This window comes from Lepidochelys olivacea (genome assembly GCF_965140295.1).
Source record: "Lepidochelys olivacea isolate rLepOli2 genome assembly, chromosome: 18".
Classification (NCBI taxonomy): domain Eukaryota; kingdom Metazoa; phylum Chordata; order Testudines; family Cheloniidae; genus Lepidochelys; species Lepidochelys olivacea.
In genome coordinates, this window is record NC_140428.1 from 12,272,473 (window position 1) to 12,285,744 (window position 13,272).

General features: G+C 45.5%; 1 protein-coding gene across 5 annotated transcripts in view; it reads left to right on the forward strand.

The window, feature by feature from the left end:
* The window catches only part of KIF17 (kinesin family member 17), a 45,046-nt gene that overhangs the window by 24,995 nt on the left and 6,779 nt on the right, over positions 1-13,272 (forward strand). For all 5 annotated transcript variants that reach the window (XM_084651839.1, XM_084651842.1, XM_084651841.1 and 2 more), the window contains exons 7-11: positions 1,078-1,225; positions 2,065-2,144; positions 2,584-2,708; positions 7,826-8,057; positions 10,862-11,120. In XM_084651839.1, the coding sequence (XP_084507965.1) occupies positions 1,078-1,225; positions 2,065-2,144; positions 2,584-2,708; positions 7,826-8,057; positions 10,862-11,120 (844 nt within the window). The remainder of the gene's footprint in view (positions 1-1,077; positions 1,226-2,064; positions 2,145-2,583; positions 2,709-7,825; positions 8,058-10,861; positions 11,121-13,272) is intronic.

A 13,272-nucleotide genomic window follows, 5' to 3' on the forward strand; every position in this document is an offset into this window, starting at 1 on the left:
GACCCCCAAGTTGTTTCCTGCTGGGGGTTGTCCACTTCTGTAATCCTCAGCACAACTGTAGCGCAAGGGGGTACTGTGTGATCTTCTTGGTACACCTCTGCCCATGCACCTCAATCTTTGGTCTTGTACTGTAGACAAAACCTGTGTTGTTGGAGACCCTGTTACAATAGCACTCTTTCCCAACATTGTTCCATTTTGCTTTGGAGATGAGATGGAACTGGGTTCCCAGCATGGGTCATTTTGCATTATAGAAGTGCCTTAGCTTTCAGCACTTCCTGCAATTCCAGTGTGGAATCTCCTGTCAGCAAGGGGTTCAGCGAATCTGATCTGACCAACTATTGGGCCAAATTCTGAGCCTCCTACTTGCTCCTTACTTAGACTAAACTCCCAATGACTTCAGTGCTGCTGGTTGCTTAGGTGATTGTTAATGAGATATAGAACCTTTTGGTTCCATTGGTGGCTCTAATTTGGCCATATTGGGAGGGACAAAAATTTGTTCCAATCTGATAGCATTTGAGATGTGGTTAGTATGACATAAAGCTGCTTCATTTGTCCCAAAAAATCATAATGACCAATTTCAAATACACAGAAGCTTAAATTCTAGATTTCCTATGAACCAACACTTATCTAATGTGGAAAATTCCTATTTAATTACAATTTTGGATTTGTCCAAGCTTGTGTGTGTGGGTCAAGATTCACAGAATCCACCATCAGAAAGGATCAGAAAATTCAGAGAGAGCTCAGAGGTGAAAGTGCTAGGGGGAGTGAACTCCCCTCTCATTCTTAAAGGAGATCCCTCCAGGGCAGGGCTGAGGCATGCTGGCATCCTTGTTGCATCAGCTATTCCTGTCTTGTGGAGAAATGGAGAATTGCAGCCTCCAGGGCTGTCAGCCAATCACCTTTGAGCAGCCGCTGTGTTCATTTAAAACGTAGAATGGAAAATGGCTGTGAATACAGCTCTGTATTTAGTATATTGCTAGGGAAGTGACGAGCAGCCCAGAATGGGTGGGGATTGTCAGGAGTAGACCACTGGTATGTGCCATGCCAGGCTGTCCACAGTTCCCTTGTGCCTTTCAGGAGTATGAGGCGAAGCTGGCCCAGCTGAAGGCAGATTATGAAGCCGAGCAAGAGTCCCGCGCCCGACTTCAGGAGGACATCAATACCATGCGGACTTCCTACAACCTCAAGCTGTCCACTCTGGAGGAAAACCTCAGGAAAGAAGCAGGTGGGAACGGGGAAGATCTAGAGAAGTGCTAGCTTTTGGGGGAACCATAGAGCAGGGAGGATGTAGACCTGGGGACTAGCAACTGCAGACAAAAGAACTTTTTAGCTTGGCCCACAACAGCACTTAGTTTGAATAAAAGATTTGAACTGCAGAGATGACAGGTCCCATCATGCATTGCTGTACCTTAAGCCAGTTGGCTTGGCACAAGCCACACTTCTATGCACAATATGAAGGTGGTAGCTTCAAACTTCTCCATTATATGTGAACTTCTCCATTATATGTGAATTAGGTGTGCCCCTTCAATGCCTGGTGAGTAGCTAATATGGCCTGTCGACTTGGCAAAGTTTGGGGATTCCTGAGACAATTGTGACTTGCTGCCAGCCATGCTATAGTATTATTATTTGTTTTGCAGTGTTGCCTAGGAGCCAGTTGAGCTAGTTACTGAACAAACGCAGACCAGAAAGATGGTCTGTGCCCCAAAGAGCTGATAATCTATAGTAGTTCTATGACCTGTGTTGTCAAGAGTTTGGCTCAGACATTTTCTAACACAAAATGGTGATTTTTCTTTGAACGTAAACCCCCACCCTCAGAGACAGACTGAGCATTCTCATGTGAACCTCCAAAGTTTTACCATCCATTGTGAAAACTACTGTATTCATGCAGGATGCTCTCTGTGTCACTCTGATTTTCCCCAAACAGGGTGGGGTGGCAATTGGCAGCTGTTTTGCTCACAAACACGTGGTCGGTGCAAATTTTGGGTGATATTTTCATAGAGTGATGCTCTAGTGGTGCAGAGCTTGTAGCTAATAGTTCTGGGTATTTTTTCTTGAATTTTCCAGATGCTGTCCTGAGGGTTGAAACCCTCCCTGACCCTGGCCCTGTTGTCGCCATCACAGAAACAGAACAGGTGTCCACCAAGGTACCCATCAGGCTAATGCTCCTTATCAGACAAATGGAACAAATCTAGCTGCCTGTCCCCTGTGTCTGTGAGGTTCATGGATACTCATCAAAGAGCATATTTATCTAGCTACAGTGCAGCTGCTTCTGGGGTGGAATGTGGCAGCTGTTTAAGAGTGCACAGCAACACTACTAGGAAATTAAATGAAAAAGAATCCCACAGCCAATTGAAAATGCAAGGAAAATTTAGATTTCCCAATGCCAAAACTTCACTCCAAGCAGTACCATATCCCTAAGGGTAATGTGACAATTTTGGTGGCTTGTGCTGCAGGGGGAAGCAGCAAAATGACATTCCTTACTCTTTGCTCCATGAGAGAGACAGCTTCCTGCTTCATCGTGTCTCCTAGTACACATGCTGCATGTTTTCAGAACAGCTGTCTTTAGTTGCCTTTTGCCCTCAGGACACAGCAGAGCCTCAGATAGCCCAGTACGTTGGGAGTGTGACCAGAGAGAGTCCTGGAGCAGAAGTGGGCATTGCTGCTGAGGAGCTTCCAGTGGCTGTGGACCAGCAGCAAGTGCTTGCCAGGTCAGTAACTGTGCCTCTGATCCAGCAGAATGCCTTCTGTGCATTGCATGTGACATACACGGACAGAACAACCAGACTATTGCACTGTATTATTATTATTAAGCTCGGACAGTGTGCTTACTGTGTACAAAACAGAAGATGTGTCTCTTGCCCACAAGAAAGTTCCAGTTTTGTTCAGACACAAAGAGCCAGCAGATCTGGCATTAGATGTTGCCAAAATACAGAAATTATAAGAGTGAAATACTGGGGAACAGGCCATCCGAGGAGATTGCAAATGGGACAGCAAGTGTTTTGCTTCTGGGTTACCAGATCACATGCTGCCTAACTCAGCTTTCTTGGGGCTTTTGGTAGGCCTATCTTTGAACTGATGCATTTCCATCTACTTGCTGTTGGTAAGGTTTGGAACTAAACAGACCACGGAGACAACTCCTTTTTCAACCCCAGAGGGGGTTTCTCCAGGACATTGGAGCCCCGGTGGTGGGGTGAGGTGTAGAGGAATCTCGCCTTGTTGCTGCCCATGGTGTAGCTGGATAAATGAGACTTTCCTCTTTAGGGCTCTCAGTCTGCTGTGAAAAACTCACCTTGAAAAATACATTGGTTGTTGTTATTGTAAGATATTTGCCCCCAAAATGGTGAAAATGAAATCAGCTGTTCTTGCAAGAATCACATCTGAACGAGAACTGGCAAATTGGTCCCTTCTGGCTTGGATCTGCTGTGGAACGAGATTCAGAGCCTTGAACCCAAGCTTGACCCTTGGAGTATGAAGAGCTTCAGATTCAAGGTTCAACTTTTGGCCCATCTTGAATCCAAACTAGTTTCCGGACGGCACAGTTGTTACTCTACCCTGGAGAGGGCCTGTCTGGAAAGTCCCTTTAACCAGAATGACAGTGCATTGAAACAGTATGGGACTTGCTGTCTGTTCCTCAGTAGTGGAGTTTCATTATATCCTGATTCACTCTTCGTGGGTTCCACTGGTTTTTGAGGCAATTGTGTGCCCCTATATTAAACTCTAAAGTGTTGAATGCTGCTTCATTCTGAAAATGGCCTTGTACTGTAACTGCTTCTCCAGAAGGTTTCCCAAAGGCTTCTCTGCTGCACATTTTCCTGCTGGGCATCGCTTAGGCTCAAACAGGCTATTAAAATATACAAGGTAGTGCAATTTGTAAATTATAAGCTATTCGCCTGTTCGGCTGAGACAGCTCCAAAGAAACTATTCTGATTGATTGTGTCAAATCTCAACACTCCCTTGCAGAACTTAGTTTGCTTAACACACAAGGAAAAGAAACTCACTCCTACAATTACATTGTTAAACATCAGAGTTCTTTGCATATCAGGCAAGGCAGGGTTCCTTGGAGATGGGATTTTCAAAGCCTCTTTGGAAAGACTTCACAGTTCAGGATGTCTGCAGACTTTCTACTACTGTTTAGCAAAGCAGGATTCAATTGTGCATTAAACAAAAGCTGCTGAGGGCTAAACTGTTTCATATCAAACCCAAGCAATTGAGACAGGAGGTCCAGTGGAGCAGAAAGAGCCAGTTTCCTCTTGAGGAAACCTGAGTTCTTTAGGAATGGGTTTGCATGCTCTGATAGAAGAAAAGACAGTTAAGAAGATAGTATCATCGCAGGTCATGTCTACTCTGGCATTCTCTCCTTACTGGCCCCCAGTGGCCAACATCTGATATAGCAGCATCAGTGCAAACCCCAGTGTAGAAAAAGTGAATGGCTGTAAGTACAGCTTACGCCATGTTCAACCAGGGATAAACTCCACCAGTATGAATAGTGACTTAGAGCAGTTTACCCTCTCTACACCAGTGTAATTACATGAGGGGCTGGCAACCAATGTCTGAAATCCTCAGCATAGGCAAGGGATTGTAGAAAAAATATTAACATTCCCAAGGGGGCTATCACCTTAAATGATGTGTTGGAGGGTTGTTAGGGGAACAGGTTTTTTTCCTCCTGTGCACAAAATATTCAGTAATTCAGTGCAGGTACATATTCCCTCATGATGCACGGGCATCAATTTGTTGTGTGATTCACAGAAGGGCATTTGTCTTATTGTCATGGCAGATATTTCCCTGCCTTTCAGGAGCTTCACTATTGACCTGAGGTCAGCAAGAGACCAAGCCTTTGATGTGGCAGCCCCTGCATATGGAAATTGCTCCCTTTACTACATCTGCCTCATTCCATCCACTGAAAATAAATTACAAATGATTTTCGGATGGTCTGTATCCTAATGTCAGCCCCTGCTGTATCAGTCTTGGGGCTAAACAGCAGGTTTCAAAACAAAGATTAAGGATCAGGATGTTCATTTTAAAAAAATCTCTTTTACTTCATAAATACAGGGCCATAAATGTCAAGATTTCTAGATATACCTGATGGTGAATGATTTGTTTCAGAGTAACAGCCGTGTTAGTCTGTATTCGCAAAAAGAAAAGGAGTACTTGTGGCACCTTAGAGACTAACCAATTTATTAGAGCATAAGCTTTCGTGAGCTACAGCTCACTTCCTCAGATGCATATCGTGGAAACTGCAGCAGACTTTATATATACACAGAGAATATGAAACAATACCTCCTCCCACCCCACTGTCCTGCTGGTAATAGCTTATCTAAAGTGATCATCAGGTGGGCCATTTCCAGCACAAATCCAGGTTTTCTCACCCTCCACCCCCCCACACAAATTCACTCTCCTGCTGGTGATAGCCCATCCAAAGTGACAACTCTTTACACAATGTGCATGACAATCAAGTTGGGCTATTTCCTGCACAAATCCAGGTTTTCTCACATCCCCCCCACCCCCATACACACACAAACTCACTCTCCTGCTGGTAATAGCTCATCCAAACTGACCACTCTCCAAGTTTAAAGCCAAGTTAAACCAGAACATCTGGGGGGGGGGGTAGGAAAAAACAAGAGGAAACAGGCTACCTTGCGTAATGACTTAGCCACTCCCAGTCTCTATTTAAGCCTAAATTAATAGTATCCAATTTGCAAATGAATTCCAATTCAGCAGTTTCTCGCTGGAGTCTGGATTTGAAGTTTTTTTGTTTTAAGATAGCGACCTTCATGTCTGTGATTGCGTGACCAGAGAGATTGAAGTGTTCTCCGACTGGTTTATGAATGTTATAATTCTTGACATCTGATTTGTGTCCATTTATTCTTTTACGTAGAGACTGTCCAGTTTGACCAATGTACATGGCAGAGGGGCATTGCTGGCACATGATGGCATATATCACATTGGTGGATGTGCAGGTGAACGAGCCTCTGATAGTGTGGCTGATGTTATTAGGCCCTGTGATGGTGTCCCCTGAATAGATATGTGGGCACAATTGGCAACGGGCTTTGTTGCAAGGATAAGTTCCTGGGTTAGTGGTTCTGTTGTGTGGTATGTGGTTGTTGGTGAGTATTTGCTTCAGGTTGCGGGGCTGTCTGTAGGCAAGGACTGGCCTGTCTCCCAAGATTTGTGAGAGTGTTGGGTCATCCTTTAGGATAGGTTGTAGATCCTTAATAATGCGTTGGAGGGGTTTTAGTTGGGGGCTGAAGGTGACGGCTAGTGGCGTTCTGTTATTTTCTTTGTTAGGCCTGTCCTGTAGTAGGTAACTTCTGGGAACTCTTCTGGCTCTATCAATCTGTTTCTTTACTTCTGCAGGTGGGTATTGTAGTTGTAAGAAAGCTTGACAGAGATCTTGTAGGTGTTTGTCTCTGTCTGAGGGGTTGGAGCAAATGCGGTTGTATCGCAGAGCTTGGCTGTAGACAATGGATCGTGTGGTGTGGTCAGGGTGAAAGCTGGAGGCATGCAGGTAGGAATAGCGGTCAGTAGGTTTCCAGTATAGGGTGGTGTTTATGTGACCATTGTTTATTAGCACTGTAGTGTCCAGGAAGTGGATCTCTTGTGTGGACTGGACCAGGCTGAGGTTGGTGGTGGGATGGAAATTGTTGAAATCATGGTGGAATTCCTCAAGGGCTTCTTTTCCATGGGTCCAGATGATGAAGATATCAGCCACACTATCAGAGGCTCGTTCACCTGCACATCCACCAATGTGATATATGCCATCATGTGCCAGCCATGCCCCTCTGCCATGTACATTGGTCAAACTGGACAGTCTCTACGTAAAAGAATAAATGGACACAAATCAGATGTCAAGAATTATAACATTCATAAACCAGTCGGAGAACACTTCAATCTCTCTGGTCACGCAATCACAGACATGAAGGTCGCTATCTTAAAACAAAAAAACTTCAAATCCAGACTCCAGCGAGAAACTGCTGAATTGGAATTCATTTGCAAATTGGATACTATTAATTTAGGCTTAAATAGAGACTGGGAGTGGCTCAGTCATTACGCAAGGTAGCCTGTTTCCTCTTGTTTTTTCCTACCCCCCCCCCCCAGATGTTCTGGTTTAACTTGGCTTTAAACTTGGAGAGTGGTCAGTTTGGATGAGCTATTACCAGCAGGAGAGTGAGTTTGTGTGTGTATGGGGGTGGGGGGGATGTGAGAAAACCTGGATTTGTGCAGGAAATAGCCCAACTTGATTGTCATGCACATTGTGTAAAGAGTTGTCACTTTGGATGGGCTATCACCAGCAGGAGAGTGAATTTGTGTGGGGGGGTGGAGGGTGAGAAAACCTGGATTTGTGCTGGAAATGGCCCACCTGATGATCACTTTAGATAAGCTATTACCAGCAGGACAGTGGGGTGGGAGGAGATATTGTTTCATATTCTCTGTGTATATATAAAGTCTGCTGCAGTTTCCACGATATGCATCTGAGGAAGTGAGCTGTAGCTCACGAAAGCTTATGCTCTAATAAATTGGTTAGTCTCTAAGGTGCCACAAGTACTCCTTTTCTGATGGTGAATGTTCAGGATATGTGTAAAGATACATACACTGAGCTCATGCTTTGGTGAACATCACGACACAAAGTAAATCTTAAAACAGAGGCTCCCGATCATCACTCACCTCTTAGGTCAACAAATCTGAATACTCACTTCAACAGAAATCATTGTCTGTTTATTGTATCTTTTAAAATGTCTCCAGGAAGTTGCCATGGAAGTGTATTATTTGCATATGTGCCAGTGTTCCTTTATGCTAAAGATCTAAGAAATGTGTCCAACTCTTCTAGGCTGCACTTGCTGGAACAACAGGTGGTTGGAGGAGAACAGGCCAAAAACAAGGACCTGAAGGAAAAGCACAAATGCCGGAAAAAATATGCAGATGAACGGAAGAAGCAGCTGGTGGCAGCTCTGCAGAAAATTGATGAGGACAGCAGTGACTGGGTCCTGCTCAATGTCTATGACTCCATCCAAGAGGAAGTGCGAGCCAAGAGCAAGCTGCTGGAGAAGATGCAGAAGAAGGTAACTCCTAAGAAGCAATTAACTCTTGTATAGAGTTAAGATTTGGGGAGCATCCATGAGATTACTCTTGGAGGTGCCCCTTACTCTTATCCCCCTATCCCCTCATCCGCCTTTCCTTCTTCACCTTCATCCTTTTGTTATCGTAATGAGACACTCCAGTCAGCATCTTTCTGGAATGACTCTGGCATCTCCGTGTCTCTCAAACTGATCCTAGGTAACTGACACTCTCAAACTGATCCTAGGTAACTGACAAGACACGTTAGACAGGGATTTTGATTATTTTAGCCCCCTGATAATCTTAAATATTAAATTATCCTCGCTCACATCAAAGCCGCACAATTTCTAAAAATAAGAATAAGATTTTTTGCTTGGGGGGAGCCCAAAATTGCCACTATTTTATTCCACCTCAACATAACACAAAATAGAAGCTGTAAATCAAATGGCCTACTTTTGATAGCTATATATGACATGCTTTGAGCCAGCCTGGATAGAACGACAGACAGAGATTCAGGAGACCTGAATTCTCTACTTGGCTCTGCTGTTGACTCATGTGGGCAAGTTGTTTCCCCATCTATAACTGAGAACAAAGATTTTCACTCACCTTTGTAAAGATCTTTTGAGAGCTGCAGAGGAAAGTGCTATCCAGGAGTTAAGAGTTATTACGATTTGTACAGTTACTCACACATATCTATAACATGGGCAGAGTCGGCAGGACTTGGGATCATTGAGAATGGTCATGGTGAGTGTTTGCCCATCTCCAGCTTTGTCCTGCTTTGACCTGCAACCTGACTAATCAATTGGCTGTGTGTGCGCGTGTGTGTGAAAGAGAGAGAGAGAGCTCATTATTCTCTCTAGTGGCACAGCTTCTTACATTCTCACAGCTGAAGTGGGAGCGGCACATGCTTTTGATGCTGAAGGAATTAGGTATCTGTCTTCATTTGACTGTGGTTCATTATAGCTATGAATCAGAAGACATATAAGCAGTACGAATTGCACCCAAAAATCATTGTAAATGCAAAATTGTGCCCATCAAAGTGAGGCCATTCTGAAAATCAGACCCTCTGACAACATGCAGCTTTAAAGATACAGTGCTTAACTACCAAAGGGCCTCCAAAAACATGTGTGCACGCAGGCCTGCTGACAGCAATTCCAGGCCTCAGGGCAGAACAGTTAATGGGCATGCACGCACAAGCTGCGCCTGCATGGACACGGTCCGCCTGACATTTCGGCGGTGCTGAGCCTGTGCTGGCTGGTGCCCAGTGACCTGCTGGCTGCACTGCTGGTGCCCAGCGAGCTGCCGGATCCGCTGCTGGGCGTGCTCTTCCGGCACGGCCAGGGTTTCCAAATGCCTGCCCGGTAGGGTTGTCAACTGTCTAATCGTGCAAACCCAAAGACCCTTGCCCCGCCCTCTGCCCCTTCCCTGAGACCATGCCCATGCCATGCCCCTTATCCAAAGCCCCGCCCCCTGCACCATCCCCCCTCCCTCCGTCGTTCACTCTCCCCTACCCTCACACAGTTCCACCAGGCTGGGGCCAGCAGTTGGGGTGCTGGAGGGGGTATGGGGTGCAGGCTCTGGAAGGGAGTTTGGGTGCAGGGTGCAGACTCCAGGCTGAGGCAGGAGGTTGGGGTGCAGGAGATCCGGGGGTCAGCTGCTTACCTCGGGCGGCTTCCGAAAGTGACCGGCACACCCCTCTGGCAGTGGCTTCTAGGCAGGGGGCCAAGGGGTTTTCCCGCACCGCTGCCCACAGGCACCGCCCCTGCAGCTCCCACTAGCCACAGTTCCCAGCCAATGGGACCTGCGGAGTCGGCACTCAGGGTGGGGGCAAGGCGTGAAGACCTCCTCCCCAGGGGCTGCAGGGACGTACTGGCCGTTTCTGGTAGCGGTGTGGAGGGTGGGCAGGAAGCCTGCCTCAGCCCCTCTGCACTGCCGGCAGCTGCCGGGGGCCCACGGGCCCTTTTAAATCCCCTGGGCCCCTGGGCAGTTGACCCCTTTGCCTCACGCTGTTGGTGGGCCTGTGTGCACATGCAGGCCAATGTCTACACATGTAAGGCCCTGTTTTGCATATGCATTTTGGAAGCCCTGTGGGAATGTACCACTGAGTTGGAAGCTCCTAAATACGTGGAGATATCACGGGAATACAGAACTTTCAAGACTGGAACAGACCCAAGGTCCATCTAGTCCAGTAACCTGTCTACAATAGGGGCCAACACCAGATACTTCAGGGGAAGGGGCAATAAACTCTGGAGTAGACAGACGTGGAAGAATCTGACCCTAGAGGAGTTCATCCTAATCCCTAATAGTTAGTCAGAGATTTGCTTGAAACTTGAAGCCTGAGGTTTTACATCTTTTCCCATTTTTTTAGTAAATGCTAGTGTGATTCTGAATATTCTTGTTGTCCCTATAAGTTCCAGCTCCTCATAGCAAAATTCAGTGTTATTTATTCCCACAACTTCATTTGGCAGTGAGTTCCACATTCTAATTCCACATTGTGTGAAGAAGAGTTTCCTTTTACCAGTTTTGAATTTGCCACCTTTCAGTTTCATTGAATGTCCTCTTGTTATTGGGTTATGAGGCAGAGAGAATAGAAGTTCACAGTCCACTTTCTCTGAACCATTCATATACAGAGTGATCGTACCCTCTCTTTATTAGTCTCCTCTCTAAAGTAAACAGTCCAAATCTTTTCAAACTCTCCTCATATCTATCTTCCTTCTTCATATCTTCCCCCTAATCATTCTTGTTGTGCCACTCATCTAGAGTTTTCTCTGTTCTCATCTCAATTAACCCTTTCCTTTTGGTGACCTAGCTGCAAGCTGCCGAGACTGAAATCAAAGACTTACAGTCAGAGTTTGAGTTAGAGAAGATTGATTATCTTGCCACCATCCGCCGGCAGGAGCGGGACTGCTTGCTCTTTCAGCAGCTTCTGGATCAGGTGCAGCCCCTCATACGGCGTGACTGTAACTATAGCAACCTAGATAAGATCAGATGTGAGTCCATCTGGGATGAGGACAGCAGCTGCTGGAAACTCCCAGAGCTTGTCATTCAAAAAACCAGCCTCCCTGCAGGTAAGAAAGGTATCTGCATTGTCCTCCATCCACGCAGCTTATCTCTGCTCACTAGCATGGCCATGTGTATCGCATTTGGATAGTATTTGCTTATAAAACCTTGGTTTGGCTCACTTGTACAGAATAGACTGTTATCTTTCTTGTGGGAGCCTGGATGACAATCTAGCTAAATGAGGACAAAAGTATCTCTTCCTGGAACTTCCTATTTATTTTGAACGAGATGTCACTGATTTGAGTAATAGTATGGAATCTTGTGTTAAACCACACAACAGTATAACCCGTATCTGATTAAATATCATAAGCGTCTCTGGGCCTTTAGTGGAGAGTGAACTGGTAACTGTTGCTTAACATAAAAATGTTGCCCTTCTCCGCATTCTTTTCCTTCAAGGACCTTGAAGCACTTTATGAGATTAATGAATTAGGCTTCACAAACCCTCATCAGGTAGGTATTCTTAGACTGGTTTTAAAAGGGGGGAAACTGAGGCACAGAAGGAGGACATGACTTTCCAATGTGCCATAGTGAGTCTGTAGTAGAGTGTCAAGTATCAGGGGGTATCTGAAGAAGTGGTGTTTTACCCATGAAAGCTTATGCCCAAATAAATCTGTTAGTCTTTAAGGTGTCACTAGACTCTTTGTTGTTTTGGTACTAGAGTGGGTGCTGGAACCCAGGATCCCTGATCCCCAGTCCTGTGCTTTTTATTTCATTCCCTTCTGTGTATTAGCTGCCTTAGCCCAAGAGGTGAACCATTTTCCCTACAAGGTTGAAATATTCACTGCACAGACCTGCAGACCCCACATGTAGTTGCACTATGGTATGTAACCTGTCATTTAAATCAGCTTCTGTGCCCAATGACTGGAGGATAGCTAATGTGATGCCAATTTTTAAAAAAGGCTCCAGAGGCAATCCTGGAAATTACAGGCCGATAAACCTAATTTCAGTACTGGGCAAATTGGCTGAAACAATAGTGAAGAACAGAATTATCAGACACATAGATGAACGTGATCTGATGGGGAAGAGTCAACATGTTTTTTGTAAAGGGGGCCAACAAGCATGTGGACAAGGGTGATTCAGTGGATACAGTGTACTTACATTTTCAGAAAGCCCTCTTTCTGAAAATGTAAGTACACTGGTCCCTCACCAAATAATAATAAGGTGAGTAATAAAAAATAAGGTCCCTCACCAAAGGCTCTTAAGCAATGTAAGTTGTCATGGGATAAGAGGGAAGGTCCTCTCGTGGATAGGGCCCTACCAAATTCATGGTCCATTTTGGTCAATTTCACGGTCATAGGATTTTAAAAATCATAAATTTCATTATTTCAGCTATTTAAATCTGAGATTTCACAGTGTTGTATTTGTAGGAGTCCTGACCCAAAAAGGAGTTGTGGTGGGGTCGCAAGGTTAATGTAGTGGGGATTGCGTTAGTGCTACCCTTACTTCTGTGCTACTGCTGCTGGTGGCACTGCCTTCAGAGCTGGAGAGCAGGGGCTGCTGGCCAGGAGCCCAGCTCTGAAGGCAGAGCCACCGCCAGCAGCAGCACAGAAGTAAGGATGGCCTGATATGGTGTTGCCACCCTTACTTCTGCACTGCTGCCTGGAGAGCTGGGCCCTCGGCCAGCAGTCACTGCTCTCCGGCTCTCCAGCTCCGAGGGCAGTGCAGAAGTAAGGGTGGCAATACCACAACCCCTCTACAATAACATTGCGACCCCCCTGCAATTCCCTTTTGGGAAATACTGGTCTCCCCTATGAAATCTGTATAGTATAAAGTAAAAGCACACAAAAGACCAGATTTCATGGGGGGAGACCAGATTTCACGGTTCGTGATGCGTTTTTCATGGCCGTGAATTTGGTAGGACCCTACTCATGGATCAGTAACTGGTTAAAAGATAGGAAACAAAGGGTAAGAATAAATGGTTAGTTTTTAGAATGGAGACAGGTAAATAGTGGTGTCCCCCAGGGGTCTGTACTGGGATGAGTACTGTTCAACATATTCATAAATGATCTGGAAAAAGGGGAAACAGTGAGGTGGCAAAATTTGCAGATGATACAAAACTACTCAAGATAGTTAAGTCCAAAGCAGACTGCGAAGAGTTACAAAGGGATCTCACAAAACTGGGTGACTGGGCAACAAAATGGCAGATGAAATTCAATGTTG